General features: G+C 40.7%; 1 protein-coding gene across 1 annotated transcript in view; it reads left to right on the top strand.

The window, feature by feature from the left end:
- The window catches only part of TNIP1 (TNFAIP3 interacting protein 1), a 71,629-nt gene that overhangs the window by 26,154 nt on the left and 27,101 nt on the right, over nt 1-18,374 (top strand). Inside the window, exons 4-5 of the mRNA XM_015824210.1 lie at nt 1,979-2,067; nt 2,707-2,778. Coding sequence (XP_015679696.1) covers nt 1,979-2,067; nt 2,707-2,778 — 161 coding nt within the window. The remainder of the gene's footprint in view (nt 1-1,978; nt 2,068-2,706; nt 2,779-18,374) is intronic.

The raw sequence follows: 18,374 nt of genomic DNA, 5'->3' as shown, positions 1-18,374 counted from the left end.
AGATATTTACGTGGTCATGCGGTCAGCATGACTATATGCCGAGGCCCACGGGACTCTGTTACCTTCCCACCGAAGTGGTACCTATTTATTCATATTTGCATGCTTTTGAATTGCTAGCTGGGCAGGAGCTGGGGCAAATAACAGAATAATAGAGTTGGAAAGGACCTTGGAGGTCTTCTAGTCCAACCCCCCTGCTCAAGCAGGAGACCCTATGCCATTCCAGACAAGTGGCTGTCCAGTCTCTTCTTAAAAGTCTCCATCGATGGAACACCCACAACTTCTGAAGGCAAGCCATTCCACTGATTAATCGTTCTCATTGTTAGGAAACTTCTCCTTGGCTCTAGATTGCTTCTCTTCTTGATTAGTTAAGTAATGCTAGCTCATCTTATTGTGCAGTGCTCAGGTGTCAAACCCAGGCATGAACAGGGAAAAGTCAGCTGATGACAGCCTACTGGAGGAACAAAGTTGAAAGCTGGAAGGAATAGAGTTCAGAATGGAGGTGAGAGCAGCCTTCCGAATTTAGGAGAAACCTCTTGGGAGATACCTGAAGATTGGAACTAGAGGCTGAACAGAATATGAAGCCACTCTTTAAGGTCATAAGCAGAGAGATCTGGCCAAAGGAAATTTCAAGCAGTATTTGAAATATTTGAAACCTTTCTTCAAGGAGCTAGCAGTAGCAGGAGGAAATAAAGCTAGTGGAAGATTGCTATACATAAATTATCCTTATTGTGAGAGACTGACTAAAGGTTAGGAAAATCTCATCTGAGGAAACAACAGTTGAAAGATCAAGTGGTTGGGAAAGATTCCTTATGTATTAGGAAACATAACTAAATGTATGGACTGAAGTAATCGCTGGCTTCTGGTAGAAAATCAAATCCTTATGTAAGCCCTCATCCCATAATAAGTATCTTTTCGTTCAGTATGTAAACTGTTCATATGGTGATGTCAGTGTATGTGCTATAGGAACAAAGCTACAGAGTTCTTTTTAATGTAACGTACACTGTGGTTGTTGTTTTTTGCTTACAGTAGTTAAAACATTTTATAGTTGAGGGAGTGATCCTAATGCTATAAACCCAAGCCTATATTTTCTTGAAAACACAAAACCAGTCAAATGACCACATGGTTTTGTCATGGGATTAAAGGAAACATATCTTACATGGTTTAATTGAGCACTTTTAATAACTATTGGAGATGTAATTTACAATTTGCTGCCTTGGGCATCAAAATAACTGAAACCAGATCTCTAGAAAGACGCATAGTGTGATAGAGATTTGAAGGAAGTATTGCTTAAAGGCTAAAATGCATGACTAAAATGATAAATCCAAATGGAAAGGCTCACAGGGAAGCCTCTGTTAATCTTAGAAAATGTAATAGTGTACCATTTATCTCAATAGACTGTACATATTTGTATTTTAAGTAAGATTTAAAATATGTAAAAGGTTTCTAAACTTCGATGATTATCTTCTTTTAAAAGGTAAATTAACAGCAAATGGAAAAGCTGAGGAATAATTTTGATCTTTCAATATTACAGTGTGCTAAGCCCAGGAGGAAAAGGGGGAAATTCCAGCTGACTTTGATCAAATGTCATTTATATACATTTGCATCACACACAAACGTTGCCCCAGAGACCAGCCACTTATACCATATGGAAAGATAATGTGACATGTGGATTTTTGTTAGTCTTTCAGGCTTATTAGAACCTCTTAAGAAGAAGAAGGCAAAAAGGACTTTAGACTCATTGACATATCTGATTGGGGTTTTCTTAAACAAGGAATTGGTTAAGTGCAAATAATGGTTGTGTTTTCTATAAAACCTCAGAATCTATTTCCTGTAACTGCAGGGCATGGCTTTTTCATTCTGTCCAAATATCTATTTAGTCTCCTCTTCTTCCCCTCCTCTTTCTTTTTCTTCTCATTGTGCTTATTTCTGCCCACAGAGTCAGGACTCTTAAGGCTCACTAATTCACTTTTTTTAATAGGTGGGATTCCAGAACTTTGCTCGTCCTCTGATATTCCGGTCGAGGGTGAGAAGAACCTAGAAAAAGCAGCACAGAAGCCATCTTCCAGTGTAAGAAATCAGTCTTGAGTATTTTTTATAGCTATGACCACAAATAAACAAATGAACCAAGCAGTTAGGCATACGTAGTAGTTGATGTCTCAATTTATTTGGGGAATGAAATGTATGCACTGAATTTGTCTGCTAGGATGCAGTGAAGATATAGAAGTTAATAGTATAGTGTCCATAATAGTTCAGTGTCCATAGCTGGTAGGATTTATTTCACTTTATTTATTTCACTTTGAATTCGATGCCGCATGACTTATATTATGACGTGAAATTAACTCTTGAGTGGCCAGAGCAGTGCTAAAATTGCAGAGCATGAGGCTTATAGAAAAATATAAAAATATATAACTCTCTTACCCCAAAATCTCAGCTTTCAAGAGTTGTTGATAGTTATCTGAAACAACACAGGTGAGGAGATTGGGTAACTAAGCTTTTCCTGTATCCTGGTGACAGTGTGTGACTGCCTGACTGGACCCCTTTAAAAGAAACATTCTGGTTAACAAATAAAGCTATACTACAACATTTTGTTGTAGGTTGCAGTTTTTGTTATTGTTCTAAGGCTATCTGACCATCAGGTTACATAATTAAAAGCAAAACAAAGCATTTAAATGTGCTTTCTCTCCCCCCCCCCCTCTTTCTTTCAAGGGATCCTCATCTGAATTTGAAATTGTTGCCAATGAAGATAAGAGGTCCTCTCAAGAGAGTAGTAGGAAATCTGTAAGTAATGAAACATTTCTCAAAACTTCCTTGTGTAATTTTAGAAATGAAAATAGGGATAGGTAGTTATGGAGCAATTCACAGAAAATAGGCTAACTTTGATTACTACCTGGATTTGACTGATTGATTACTTTTTTAAAAAATAATTATAACTGAATTATATTGCACCATGTAGCATCTTGTAGAAAAAGGTTACGCTCATTCCTAATGAGCTCAATAGTCTAACATTTAACAGTGTCAAGCATCCTATCTAGAGCCAATGAATCTATGTGTGTATAAGTGTATTTGTATGAAAAAGAGAAAATGTTTCTCTGTAGGTCATTCTTAAGATTCAAAATACTTCCCAGGTATTTTTTGATCATTAAGGGAAAAGAAACCTATGTTCCCATTCTTTTTTTCTTCATGGTGGACAAAGAGTTAGGATAAAGGAGAAGATTCTTCACTTTAAGGGAGAAGGAGATCGATCCTACAAATTGTAGAAGTGGGAGGTGTAGTGCATTCCTACATTCTGTGCTAGATTGCTCCACTCATTGCTGGTTTAGTTTCTGTGATTGCCTTGCGTGCTCTGTCTCCAAGGAGCTGGCTTTTTCTGTCTAGAACCACCAGCTGCTCATAACTGGACATTTTCTTGCCCCCAAAAGCACACAACTGTACAAATCATGCATAGGGAGCTCTGGTGGCGCAGTGGTTAGAAGGCAGCATTGCAGGCAAACTTTGCCCACAGCCTGGAGTTCAATCCTGACTGGCTTAAGATTGACTCAGTCTTCCATCCTTCCGAGGTCAATAAAATGAGGACCCAGATTGTTGGGGGCAATATGCTGACTCTGTAGACCACTTAGAGCAGCGGTTCTCAACCTATGGGTCGCGACCCCATTTGGGGTCGATCGACCATTTCACGGGGGTCGCCAAGCAAGGCTGTCCGCCCTTTTTTTCCCCTTTTCCGGCGGGTGCCTTACCTCCCTTGAGCTGGGCCAACTGGTGGTCGGCCTGCTCCGTCTCTGCCGCTTGCCAGCTACGCCTCGGCCGGCGCAGGGGGCGGAAGCACGCATGCGCGGTGCTCCCGGGCAGGGAAAGTCCTTGACGTACGACCGGTTGGGTAGTCCTCGAGTTACGACCAGTTTAGTCCTCGACTTACGACCGGTTTAGTCCTCGACTTACGACCAGTTTAGTCCTCGACTTATGACCGGTTGGGGGTCACGGCATTAAAAAGGTTGAGAACCACTGACTTAGAGAGGGCTGCAAAACACTTATGAAGTGCTATATAAGTCTAAGTGCTATTACTATTGTTATGTGTGCCAAAGGATTTCTTCGCTTGACCATTTCCCAGAACAGATTTATAGAAACTGTTAGAACACAGTGTAAGAAAAATAATCTAAAGGTGATATTGTCAAGAGGGGTTTTTCCTCCTTTCTTACTTATATATGCAAAGCTACTAGCAGGTCAACTATTTCCTTGTCTTTGGTAGCAATGTATATTTACAAGCTTAGGCAATCAGCAAGCAGAATGGCAGACAGTATCAGAGGCATAGAGCATAAAGCCTTTCCTGAGAAAGGTGGGGCAAGAACCAGTGTTGCTTGAGTAAGATTATGTCAACAATAAGCAGATCAAGCTCATTCCTGTCGCTGGAAAAACTGCCAAAAAGTTATTGTTGAAAAGGCAGGAAGACCAGACCAAGAATTTAAACTCTGGAGCCATAACAATAGGGCTTTATTTCTGCATTCCCCATAAGCCTCGACCATATCCATGATGCTTGTGTTGTAAGCAAGTTCCTGACTGAGGAGCTGAGTCTCTGGAGAGTTGAGATGCACTGTCATACCTGGAGTGAAGTCTGACAGCATGATGTGCCGCCTCCTCTTCCCAACACTATGGGAGGAAAACTTCTGCTTCAACGCTCGAGATTGAACAATCCTCTTATAACTCTATAAACATGAATCGGCAAACCAGTTCTTTGCTCCAGTATCAGAACTCAAGTTGCAGCCCAACTGGACCAGTTAGCTCAAATGATGCATTAGACAGTGGGATAGTTTCTGTACCAATTCCAGGCTAATATCTGTTAACTGCTGTTGCTGCTGCTGCTATGGCAGAAATATCAACAACCACTTCCCCTGACTCTGAAAAATCCCGGCAGATTTACTCCCTTCCTTTCCCAATGTGAATAACACACAGAGTAGTAGATCTGCAGGGTTGGAATTGATCTCAAAGACCCTCCAATCCATCCCTCTGCAGTATGCAGGGAAGCCAGTTAATCCAGTCTTGAGAAGTGACTGCTCCAACTCTTCTTAAAAACCTCCAGAGATGAGAACTCACAACTTCCCTAGGTAGACTATTCCACTGTTATACAAATCTTATCCTTATTTTCCCCCCCTCTATATTAAAATAAGAATTAGATACCTGCAACCTATATCCATTTTCTCATCCTAATTTCTGTGACCATCATCCCTATGGTCCCTTTTTTTGAACACATATATTCCCAATTCTTCGATAAAGTGACTAAACTAGTAGACCAACGAAATGCTGTGGAGGTACAGTAGTATACTTAGATTTCAGTAAGGCATTTGATAAAGTAGACCACAACCTATTCCTTGGTAAGCTAGAAAAAGGTGGAACAGACAACATAACCACCAGATGGATCTGTAGCTGGCTGACAAACCGTACTCAATGAGTAGTCCTCAATGGCACTACATCCACATGGAAAGAAGTAAGCAGTGGGGTACCACAAGGTTCTGTCTTAGATCCAATACTCTTCAATATCTTCATAATTGACTTAGATGAAGGAATTGAAGGGGAACTCATCAAATTTGCAGATTACATCAAACTGACAGGAGTAGCCAACACCCCAGAAGACAAACTCAGGATCCAAAAAGATTTTGACAAATTTGAACAACGGGCCCTATCCAACAAAATGAGTTTCAATGTGGAGAAAAGCAAAGTTTTACATTTAGGCAGGAAAAATCAAAGTTACAAGTACTGATTGGGCGATACATGGCTTAAAAACAGTAACTGTGAGAGGGACCTTGGAATCCTAGTGGACAATCACTTGACTATGAGCCAGCATTGTGGAGCAGCAACCAAAAAATCTAATACAATCCTGGGTTATATAAACAGAGGCATAGAATCAAGATCACACGAAGTATTACTACTGTGTTATAAAACCCTATTAATACACCTGGAATACTGCAGCCAATTTTGGTCACCATATCACAAAAAAGATGTTGAGAGTTTGGAAAAAATTCAGAGAAGAGCAACTAAGATGATCAAAGGCCTGGAGACTAAAACATACGAAGAATGGCTGCGGGACTTGGGTTTGGCTAGTCTAAAGAAAAGAAGAAATAGAGGAGACATGAGAGCAGTATTCCAGTATCTGAGGGGCTGCCACAAGGAAGAGGGGGTCATATTGTTCACCCGAGCACCAGAGGGAAGGGCGAGAAACAATGGTTGGAAACCGATCAAAGAGAGAAGCAACCTGGAATTAAAGAGAAATTTCCTGACAGGACAATCAACCAGTGGAACAGCTTGCCTCCAGAAATTCTGGGCGCTCCATCCCTGGAGATTTTTAAGAAGAGACTAGACAATCAACTGTCTGAGATGGTATAGGTTCTTCTGCTTGAGCAGGGGGTTGGACTAGAAGACCTCCAAGGTCCCTTCCAGCTCTATTCTATTCTAAAGTCTCGAGGATTTTCCTTTGGGCTGATTTCAAATCAGATTTGTATTTGGTCTAATGATCTTTCTTATGCCTGAAGCATCAGCTTTGTACTTATGGGAGGAAATGGCCTTTTGCAAGCCAAGTGCTCAAGACTTGTAGAGCTAGACTCTTGCCAGCTGACTCTTCTGCTCAAGGCTTATGGCAGAGTGCATTGAACCTCCTCACCACCAGCAAAGACTGGAACTTCCTGCAACTTTATGGAGCATCCCCATTTCCTGTAAACTTGGGAAATTGGACTGGCTTCAGACCCACAGTGCAGGACATCAGAACTTTTGATTATTCAGCATGCAAAATTCATGGCTTGCAGGACCTAAAATCCTCACCATTCACTACTCCACACATGGAACTTCTCCTATCTCTCCTGCCAAAAATAGGGCCTTGTCTCATATGTTTTGAAAGGAAGAAGTACAGACTCTGACCCCTTCTCCAATTTTCTGGCTACTGTCGATTGCTTTCCTAGAACTTTGTTTCCTGAAAAACACAAGTACCCAGCGTCAGGGACAAAATTAGTTTGCCTGAAAGAGTTTATTGATGAGAACTGACAATAGCTTCCCCTCTTCATTTCCACCAGTGTTTTCTTTTTATTAAGAAAAAGGTTGGCACTCCTAAATTCTGTAACCATTAGGGATTGCTGTCTGCTTCTCCCTATTTTTTACACTCTTGGAACATAATTTTGTATTACATTGGTTTTGGGGGGTATATCTGGATTTGTGTGAAAGGGTATAAATATTTAACTACTTTTCCTGCTTGTTGAAAGAATTAACGTAAATTAAAATGTGGGTGAGATCGATCACTGCATCTTTGGCATTTAGAAATTATATTTTTAATGATTTTTTAGAAATTCTATATTTGAACTATTCATTTTTTTCTGAAGATCCTGCTTCCAACACTGAACATCTTTGTAATTTAGCCTCTACACTAAGCTGTGTTTTTATATCCCTGTGTTAGGTTATTAGGGCGTTTATATTTCCTCAACAATAATGTAAATAGAAATCTGTTAGATTAAGATGTATTCTGTTTTGGGAGCCCCACTCTGCAGCAGTATTCTGAATATACATCATTTCATCAGATTCATCAGTTTTAAATATAAATTTGATTTTAATTTTGCTATACTAATCACACCACTAACTAAATTTACCAAGGAGATTCCCTTTAAATGGGATTCTGACACTGAAATACACAGGCAGATGTCAAGGCAGATGTTCTTTGTTGCGCTTATTCTGGCAAGCTTTTTGTGAACAAGCCAGCTAGATTGTTGCATCCCCTCCCCTCCACACAGGGAGCTGGGGACAAAGTTTCCTTGGACTATATATCAGATTTACATGTGCCAAGTACATGTTTGATGTTGTGGTTAAGGCACCAGGCTAGAGACTGGGAGATGGGAGTTCTAATCCTGGCAGACTTTGAGCCTCTTTCTCAGACTTAGGAAGAAAGCAATGACAAACTACTTCTAAAAATCTTTCCTTGAAAACTTCAGGGATTTGTCCAGACAGTAGAATGTGGATACTACTTGAGTGAAAGCTGCCCTCTTTTCTAAGATAGCTCAGTTCATTCCATCTAGTGGCTTCCCCCAAAATTACCTTACTCAGCAAGTTTTCTGGAACCATGATTTGTCCAAACATTTTGTTTCTGACAGAAACATGTGAGCAGGGGGCTGGACTAGAAGACCTCCATGGTCCCTTTCAGCTCTATTCTATTCAACTTCCTTAGCTCTATCTATCATTTTCAATCAGATAGAGAAACTGAGAAGATAAATATGCAATTGATGCTTGTTTGTAGTAAATATGAGTGCCTCCTTAATTCAAATAAGTATTTTTCCAGGAATTGCCCTGCTGTTTCAAAGTACCTTTTCAGATCTGAAGCATGGCACCATCCATACTACAGTGCCCTAATCTGCAAATACTGTCCCACTGAATAGCAATGTGCTGAAATGGGATATGATAAAGCTAAAGGATAAAAAGCAACCAGGGTGGCCTATCATGATTGTTGACAGTGAGTTGTAGGGGATGAAGGCCAGAGCCATTGATTTGGACATCCAATTTTCTATTAGCAATATTTTTAGGCTGGGCTGGAAGGTTAGCATCTTAAATAATATTTTTTTTAATAATAATTAAATAATGATAATTTCTTCCCCCAAGCAGTAATTAGGATGCAAGCAAAAACCCCACTCCACCCCCCCCCCCCAAAATCCTAACAAATCTTCTGATGTTTACATGCTAAAATAAATGCATCTTGTTTAGGGGGTTTAGTTTCCCTTGTATCAGCTATATTGCTCCAGTTTAAAACTGGGCCATCCATGGAAAAGAAAGCTCTTAACAGCAACTAGTTCTTTATCCTGCCAGAAGTGTCATTTTTGTTCTCAAAGGTGAGAACTTGGTATTATTTGTGTGCTTTCAAGGGCTCCTACGCAGAGGAAGGGGGAACTCCTAGCCCAGTTGTTTTTTTTTAAAGCTGAGACACAGCAAGTCTCTTCATGCGTTGCTACCAACCAGCATGGGCGAGGCTAGTCAAGCAGAAGGTTTAAAAAAGCAACTATATTAATATTAAAATAAAACACTTTTATACCCACTTTTTCAAAATCTGGAGTGGTGTGGAACAGACAAGACATCAACTCTGGAGTTACTAAGTGGGGTAAATAGCTATCATAGGCCTGTCAGACTTAATCGGGAGATTGCATTTCCAAACATGCTAATGTTGTCTTTGTCTGCATAAACTGTGGGCTGGGGTAGAAATGGACAAAGCAACTTTTATCAGATACTTCTTAGTTATGTTAAGCACACTGGCCCTTAGCCGGACATTTGGCAATGACTGCACAGCTCCTGATCCAGAGGCAAACACATAATAAATGCCAGGCAAACACATAGCTTTATTAATTATCAAAAACAATTATGATTAATTACTCTAACAACAACTTTAATAGTGGCCCAGGAATGTTATGATCCACCCTTATGTTACATAATTCCATAAAGAAAGCAGAGATAGTTTATGCATAGCTACATAGTGCATACGTGAGGCCACACATACATACATACACACACACACACACACACACACACACACACACACATATCTACAATGTGTATTTTAAATCACAGTTGACTTCTCATGAGTAAATATTTCCCCATTCTGACATTTTAGAAAAGGAACTCCTGGATTCTGGAACAGGAAGTAAGATTAGATACCAATGCAATTTTTAAAAAGTGCATTAGATTTTTAATGATAATATGTTTGGAAATGTATGTGAATAGTTCAAGTGGAAATACAGGAGCTTTAGAAGATGTGAAAAAAAATATTCTTTTAGATTCTTTCAAAAAATATTTTTTTAAAAAACCTTTTTGTTGCAGTAAGATTTTCTAGGGCAGTGATGACGAACCTTTTAGAGACCGAGTTGCCCAAACTGCAACCCAAAACCCACGTATGCATCGTCGGGTGCTGGGTGGGTGTGGCCCATTGGGTGGGTGTGGCCCATTGGGTGGGCATGGCTGCGGTGGTAACAGCAGACTGGGTGGGACTAAAAAGTTCAACCAATTCCAACTTTGCAAGATCTTTTTTTTCCCCGTGAGAAATTGAAATTGACTGATTGATTGAACCCTTTTTTTTTTGTACACGGTGGCGGAGGCCTAAAGCGAAAAGGTTTTATAAAACCCAGCTGAAGGCCTAGGACTGGGGCGACAGTGCGCGTGCCCACAAAGTGGGCTCTGAGTGCCGCCTCTGGCACCCGTGCCATAGGTTCGCCACCACTGTTCTAGGGCATTGGCAAATGCAAAGGATTACTATAATAAGTGCCTAAAGGGGAAGTATGTTGTTGAAGAGGGCTGGAGCTTTGTTTATTTATTTATTAATCAAATTTATATAACTGCCCATCTCACAAGGGTAACTTGGGACAGCACTCAACAAACTTGGTTGAAATTAATTGTGCATACACATCCTAGGAAATTCTCATCTGAATATAACAAGAGTTGGAAGGAACCTTGAAGGTATTTTAGTCCAACCTCCTCCTTAAGCAGGAGACCCTATACTATTTCAGACAAGGGGCTGTCTAGTCTCTTTTTAAAAACCTCCAGTGACAAAGCACCCACAACCTCGGAAGGCAAGCCCTTCCACTGTCAGTAAACTTCTCCTTAGTTCCAGGTTGCTTCTCTCTTTGATTGTTTCTTATCTTGCCTTCAGGTGCTTTGGAAAATAGTTTGACTCCCTCTTCTTTGTGGCAGCTCCTCAAATATTGGAACATTGTTATCATGTCACCCCTCGTCCTTTGTTTCCCTAGACTAGACGTACCCAATTCCTTTATATTAATATATCAGCATATCAGTCTAAGAATCTTCCCAGACCGTAGGATCTTATCTGAGTTGAAAGGTCTCTCTGTTTTTAAAATCAGCACAAATAATATTGGGATACATGTTGCTGACCTGCGCCTCCCTTCTATAATTACTTCTTTTTGTGTTACTAGATGACAAAAGTTGATAGGTTTTATATATAGCTTGAGGGTGTCATTGGCATTGTTGGAATAATAGGGAAAAAGTTTACTTTAACACTGGTGCAGCTAAAAATGATTTGAGCCTCTTTCACTCATGTACTGGAGAGGAGCTGAAGACCCCAATGGCCTGAGGTCTCCATAGAAAAGCATGTTGGTTCCATAATTAAATGTAAAGTGGAGAAATACCTGGGATATTAGCTTGGTATTTCTGGAAACCCACAGGCTAAATCCATAAAAAACATCTGTAATAAAATACTTACCAAGTGCTAGCTAGGCAATGATATAAAAATGGTAAAGACTTCCATTTCCCTAGCAACAGAGTGCCTAAATACTCTTTTTGTTGCTATATGGTGTAGCTATGATGTTTGGGAGAAAAAGACCCATTGGGGCTTACATTTAAAAATGTACAGTTACATCTGTAATTTCCCTCACCTCATCCTGAAAAAAACCCCTAAGTTAACATCTTTGTTTCGTACGTATAATAGTTGGTTATTTGCCATACTGGCAGATTACAGAAGTGACAGTCTGCCACATCTTGAGGGCAAGAGTTTGGGAAAAGTTTCTGCCCAGGGAGAAGTAGATAAAATCTAACGAGAATCTACCTTGAGTGTAGTTAAGTTCCTTGAAAGTCCCTTATATTCTGACTTACAAGGCAATAAAGACCTTAGACTGAAGATAGATGTACAGGTTGTGGTTCCTTTTTGAGATCGTTTCCTCATGAATCACTTGCAAGAGAAATGGGTAAAGTCTCTTGCAAGACTGGATTTTGTTTTTCCTGAACCAAGTCCATTGGGGCAGCCTCTGGAATGGGAGGAGATTGTGAGTCAGCTATAGGTGCTGAGCAAAAGGTAGTATTTCCCTGGCTTTCACTTTCAAAGATTCCTTTCGCCTGGGCTGCCTGTGAGGTGGCAAACCAAGCTGACTGTGCTTGCTGTTGAGCAAAGGGTCTATTCTATGTGCTCAAAACTCTGAAGAGTGAACTGTAGCTTCCAGTAGCAAAGGCTTGGCCGGCTTTCTGAAATTAAGGAGGTAAGTTTAGGATATGTCTGAGGAACAGACTGCTTGCAATTATTGGAGTGAAAATTTCAGTTGCTAATGCAACTGCAAAATGAGATTCTGGAACTGGAGAGCAGAAGATAGGAAAAGATGGGAAAGAAGAAACGTTGGCCCAGATGTGGAAGGTTCATCCATTAGAGTGGAAATAGAGGTGAAGTAGGCTTCTGGATGCAGTTCAAAGCAGTGGTGGCTGCCTTTAGATCCCTGATGGTTTCTGCCCATTTCAGCAGAGTGGGCATGCTCCAATCCCACCGGTGAAGCAATGTCACTTGGGGGTTTCTAGCAAGTGGGTCTTTTCTGTCATGCCACCTGATTTAATGCAACAGCCCCCCCCCACCTATATGGCAACCCCTTCAGCTTTCTGGAAGGCTGGAAAGACCCAGCTTTTCTCTAGGATCTGGGACCAGGATATTAATGGGATGCTGTCATGTTGTGGCTATGTTGACATTTTAGTAATAAAACCTTTAGGGAACCGCAAGTTAAGGATTTTTTAAAATGGTTTTGTGTGTTTTGCTTCGTGCTTTCACCTCTATTGGAAAGTGGTAATCTTAGCTGGAAATCTCGTTCCAAATCCTCCATATCCTTCATTTGGATGGGGAAAATCTGAAGGAAGCATCTATATCTCCTCGAATAGATGTGGACATTTTTATCAGAATGGGATTGCTCTTAAAAAGGAACCTCTGGTTGGTTATGCAGTGGCTTTTGTCTCCATTCAGNAGAATTAGATACCTGCAACCTATATCCATTTTCTCATCCTAATTTCTGTGACCATCATCCCTATGGTCCCTTTTTTTGAACACATATATTCCCAATTCTTCGATAAAGTGACTAAACTAGTAGACCAACGAAATGCTGTGGAGGTACAGTAGTATACTTAGATTTCAGTAAGGCATTTGATAAAGTAGACCACAACCTACTCCTTGGTAAGCCAGAAAAAGGTGGAACAGACAACATAACCACCAGATGGATCTGTAGCTGGCTGACAAACCGTACTCAATGAGTAGTCCTCAATGGCACTACATCCACATGGAAAGAAGTAAGCAGTGGGGTACCACAAGGTTCTGTCTTAGATCCAATACTCTTCAATATCTTCATAATTGACTTAGATGAGGGAATTGAAGGGGAACTCATCAAATTTGCAGATTACATCAAACTGACAGGAGTAGCCAACACCCCAGAAGACAAACTCAGGATCCAAAAAGATTTTGACAAATTTGAACAACGGGCCCTATCCAACAAAATGAGTTTCAATGTGGAGAAAAGCAAAGTTTTACATTTAGGCAGGAAAAATCAAAGTTACAAGTATTGATTGGGCGATACATGGCTTAAAAACAGTAACTGTGAGAGGGACCTTGGAATCCTAGTGGACAATCACTTGACTATGAGCCAGCATTGTGGAGCAGCAACCAAAAAATCTAATACAATCCTGGGTTATATAAACAGAGGCATAGAATCAAGATCACACAAAGTATTAGTACTGTGTTATAAAACCCTAGTAATACACCTGGAATACTGCAGCCAATTTTGGTCACCATATCACAAAAAAGATGTTGAGAGTTTGGAAAAAAATCAGAGAAGAGCAACTAAGATGATCAAAGGCCTGGAGACTAAAACATACGAAGAATGGCTGCGGGACTTGGGTTTGGCTAGTCTAAAGAAAAGAAGAAATAGAGGAGACATGATAGCAGTATTCCAGTATCTGAGGGGCTGCCACAAGGAAGAGGGGGTCATATTGTTCACCCGAGCACCAGAGGGAAGGACGAGAAACAATGGTTGGAAACCGATCAAAGAGAGAAGCAACCTGGAATTAAAGAGAAATTTCCTGACAGGACAATCAACCAGTGGAACAGCTTGCCTCCAGAAATTCTGGGCGCTCCATCCCTGAAGATTTTTAAGAAGAGACTACTAGACAATCAACTGTCTGAGATGGTATAGGTTCTTCTGCTTGAGCAGGGGGCTGGACTAGAAGACCTCCAAGGTCCCTTCCAGCTCTATTCTATTCTAAAGACTCGAGGATTTTCCTTTGGGCTGATTTCAAATCAGATTTGTATTTGGTCTAATGATCTTTCTTATGCCTGAAGCATCAGCTTTGTACTTATGGGAGGAAATGGCCTTTTGCAAGCCAAGTGCTCAAGATTTGTAGAGCTAGACTCTTGCCAGCTGACTCTTCTGCTCAAGGCTTATCACAGAGTGCATTGAACCTCCTCACCACCAGCAAAGACTGAAACTTCCTGCAACTTTATGTAGCATCCCCATTTCCTGTAATCTTGGGAAATTGGACTGGCTTCAGACCCACAGTGCAGGACATCAGAACTTTTGATTATTCAGCATGCAAAATTCATGGCTTGCAGGACCTAAAATCCTCACCATTCACTACTCCACACATGGAACTTCTCCTATCTCTCCTGCCAAAAATAGGGCCTAGTCTCATATGTTTTGAAAGGAAGAAGTACAGACTCTGACCCCTTCTCCAATTTTCTGGCTACTGTCGATTGCTTTCCTAGAACTTTGTTTCCTGAAAAACACAAGTACCCAGCATCAGGGACAAAATTAGTTTTCCTGAAAGAGTTTATTGATGAGAACTGACAATAGCTTCCCCTCTTCATTTCCACCAGTGTTTTCTTTTTATTAAGAAAAAGGCTGGCACTCCTAAATTCTGTAACCATTAGGGATTGCTGTCTGCTTCTCCCTATTTTTTACACTCTTGGAACATAATTTTGTATTACATTGGTTTTGGGGGGTATATCTGGATTTGTGTGAAAGGGTATAAATATTTAACTACTTTTCCTGCTTGTTGAAAGAATTAACGTAAATTAAAATGTGGGTGAGATCGGTCTTTGGCATTTAGAAATTATATTTTTAATTATTTTTTTTTAGAAATTCTATATTTGAACTATTCATTTCTTTTCTGAAGATCCTGCTTCCAACACTGAACATCTTTGTAATTTAGCCTCTACACTAAGCTGTGTTTTTATATCCCTGTGTTAGGTTATTAGGGCGTTTATATTTCCTCAACAATAATGTAAATAGAAATCTGTCAGATTAAGATGTATTCTGTTTTGGGAGCCCCACTCTGCAGCAGTATTCTGAATATACCGGTACATCATTTCATCAGATTCATCAGTTTTAAATATAAATTTGATTTTAATTTTGCTATACTAATCACACCACTAACTAAATTTACCAAGGAGATTCCCTTTAAATGGGATTCTGACACTGAAATACACAGGCAGATGTCAAGGCAGATGTTCTTTGTTGCGCTTATTCTGGCAAGCTTTTTGTGAACAAGCCAACTAGATTGTTGCACCCCCTCCCCTCCACACAGGGAGCTGGGGACAAAGTTTCCTTGGACTATATATCAGATTTACATGTGCCAAGTACATGTTTGATGTTGTGGTTAAGGCACCAGGCTAGAGACTGGGAGATGGGAGTTCTAATCCTGGCAGACTTTGAGCCTCTTTCTCAGACTTAGGAAGAAAGCAATGACAAACTACTTCTGAAAATCTTTCCTTGAAAACTTCAGGGATTTGTCCAGACAGTAGAATGTGGATACTACTTGAGTGAAAGCTGCCCTCTTTTCTAAGATAGCTCAGTTCATTCCATCTAGTGGCTCCCCCCAAAATTACCTTACTCAGCAAGTTTTCTGGAACCATGATTTGTCCAAACATTTTGTTTCTGACAGAAACATGTGAGCAGGGGGCTGGACTAGAAGACCTCCATGGTCCCTTTCAGCTCTATTCTATTCAACTTCCTTAGCTCTGTCTATCATTTTCAATCAGATAGAGAAACTGAGAAGATAAATATGCAATTGATGCTTGTTTGTAGTAAATATGAGTGCCTCCTTAATTCAAATAAGTATTTTTCCAGGAATTGCCCTGCTGTTTCAAAGTACCTTTTCAGATCTGAAACATGGCACCATCCATACTACAGTGCCCTAATCTGCAAATACTGTCCCACTGAATAGCAATGTGCTGAAATGGGATATGATAAAGCTAAAGGATAAAAAGCAACCTGGGTGGCCTATAATGATTGTTGACAGTGAGTTGTAGGGGATGAAGGCCAGAGCCATTGATTTGGACATCCAATTTTCTATTAGCAATATTATTAGCAAAATTATTAAATAATAATTTTTTTAATAATAATTAAATAATGATAATTTCTTCCCCTAAGCAGTAATTAGGATGCAAGCAAAAACCCCACTCCACCCCCCCCCCAAATCCTAACAAATCTTCTGATGTTTACATGCTAAAATAAATGCATCTTGTTTAGGGGGTTTAGTTTCCCTTTTATCAGCTATATTGCTCCTGTTTAAAACTGGGCCATCCATGGAAAAGAAAGCTCTTAACAGCAACTAGTTCTTTATCCTGCCAGAAGTGTCATTTTTGTTCTCAAAGGTGAGAACTTGGTATTATTTGTGTGCTTTCAAGGGCTCCTACGCAGAGGAAGGGGGAACTCCTAGCCCAGTTGTTTTTTTTTAAAGCTGAGACACAGCAAGTCTCTTCATGCGTTGCTACCAACCAGCATGGGTGAGGCTAGTTAAGCAGAAGGTTTAAAAAAGCAACTATATTAATATTAAAATAAAACACTTTTATACCCACTTTTTCAAAATCTGGAGTGGTGTAGAACAGACAAGACATCAACTCTGGAGTTACTAAGTGGGGTAAATAGCTATCATAGGCCTGTCAGACTTAATCCGGAGATTGCATTTCCAAACATGCTAATGTTGTCTTTGTCTGCATAAACTGTGGGCTGGGGTAGAAATGGACAAAGCAACTTTTATCAGATACTTCTTAGTTATGTTAAGCACACTGGCCCTTAGCCGGACATTTGGCAATGACTGCACAGCTCCTGATCCAGAGGCAAACACATAATAAATGCCAGGCAAACACATAGCTTTATTAATTATCAAAAACAATTATGATTAATTACTCTAACAACAACTTTAATAGTGGCCCAGGAATGTTATGATCCACCCTTATGTTACATAATTTCATAAAGAAAGCAGAGATAGTTTATGCATAGCTACATAGTGCATACGTGAGGCCACACATACATACACACACACACACACACACACACACACACATATCTACAATGTGTATTTTAAATCACAGTTGAGTTCTCATGAATAAATATTTCCCCATTCTGACATTTTAGAAAAGGAACTCCTGGATTCTGGAACAGGAAGTAAGATTAGATACCAATGCAATTTTTAAAAAGTGCATTAGATTTTTAATGATAATATGTTTGGAAATGTATGTGAATAGTTCAAGTGGAAATACAGGAGCTTTAGAAGAGGTGAAAAAAAATATTCTTTTAGATTCTTTCAAAAAATATTTTTTTAAAAAACCTTTTTGTTGCAGTAAGATTTTCTAGGGCAGTGATGACGAACCTTTTAGAGACCGAGTTGCCCAAACTGCAACCCAAAACCCACGTATGCATCGTCGGGTGCTGGGTGGGTGTGGCCCATTGGGTGGGTGTGGCCCATTGGGTGGGCATGGCTGCGGTGGTAACAGCAGACTGGGTGGGACTAAAAAGTTCAACCAATTCCAACTTTGCAAGATCTTTTTTTTTCCCGTGAGAAATTGAAATTGACTGATTGATTGAACCCTTTTTTTTGTACACGGTGGCGGAGGCCTAAAGCGAAAAGGTTTTATAAAACCCAGCTGAAGGCCTAGGACTGGGGCGACAGTGCGCGTGCCCACAGAGTGGGCTCTGAGTGCCGCCTCTGGCACCCGTGCCATAGGTTCGCCACCACTGTTCTAGGGCATTGGCAAATGCAAAGGATTACTATAATAAGTGCCTAAAGGGGAAGTATGTTGTTGAAGAGGGCTGGAGCTTTGTTTATTTATTTAATAATCAAATTTATATAACTGCCCATCTCACAAGGGTAACTTGGGACAGCACTCAACAAACTTGGTTGAAATTAATTGTGCATACACATCCTAGGAAATTCTCATCTGAATATAACAAGAGTTGGAAGGAACCTTGAAGGTATTTTAGTCCAACCTCCTACTTAAGCAGGAGACCCTATACCAGGCATGTCCAAAGTCCGGCCCGCGGGCCATTTGCGGCCCGCGGCCCGGTTTAATCCGGCCCTCAAACAGCCCTCCCTGCGCTATGTAAATGCGGCCCTCCCACGGCCCTCCGGCAAGTCCCATGAGAGAGAGAGAGACAGAGGCACTTGCACTTGCACTTCTGTCTCTCTCTCTCTCTCATGGGACTTGCCCCCTCGCAGGGCTCCTCATTGGCCCTGCGCCCGGGTGTCCCGCCCCCTGGGAGAAGGGCGGCCAGGAAGTCCCTTTCCCGGGCTGGCCCCGTCCCAGGCGCACGTGGCTGGGGAGCCATGCGGGGAAGCCC

Source organism: Protobothrops mucrosquamatus, unplaced genomic scaffold (genome assembly GCF_001527695.2).
Source record: "Protobothrops mucrosquamatus isolate PMUCROS unplaced genomic scaffold, P.Mucros_1.0 scaffold2159, whole genome shotgun sequence".
NCBI lineage: Eukaryota > Metazoa > Chordata > Lepidosauria > Squamata > Viperidae > Protobothrops > Protobothrops mucrosquamatus.
The sequence above is the reverse complement of the archived record's forward strand: the minus strand, read 5'-3'. Positions and strand labels throughout refer to the sequence as shown.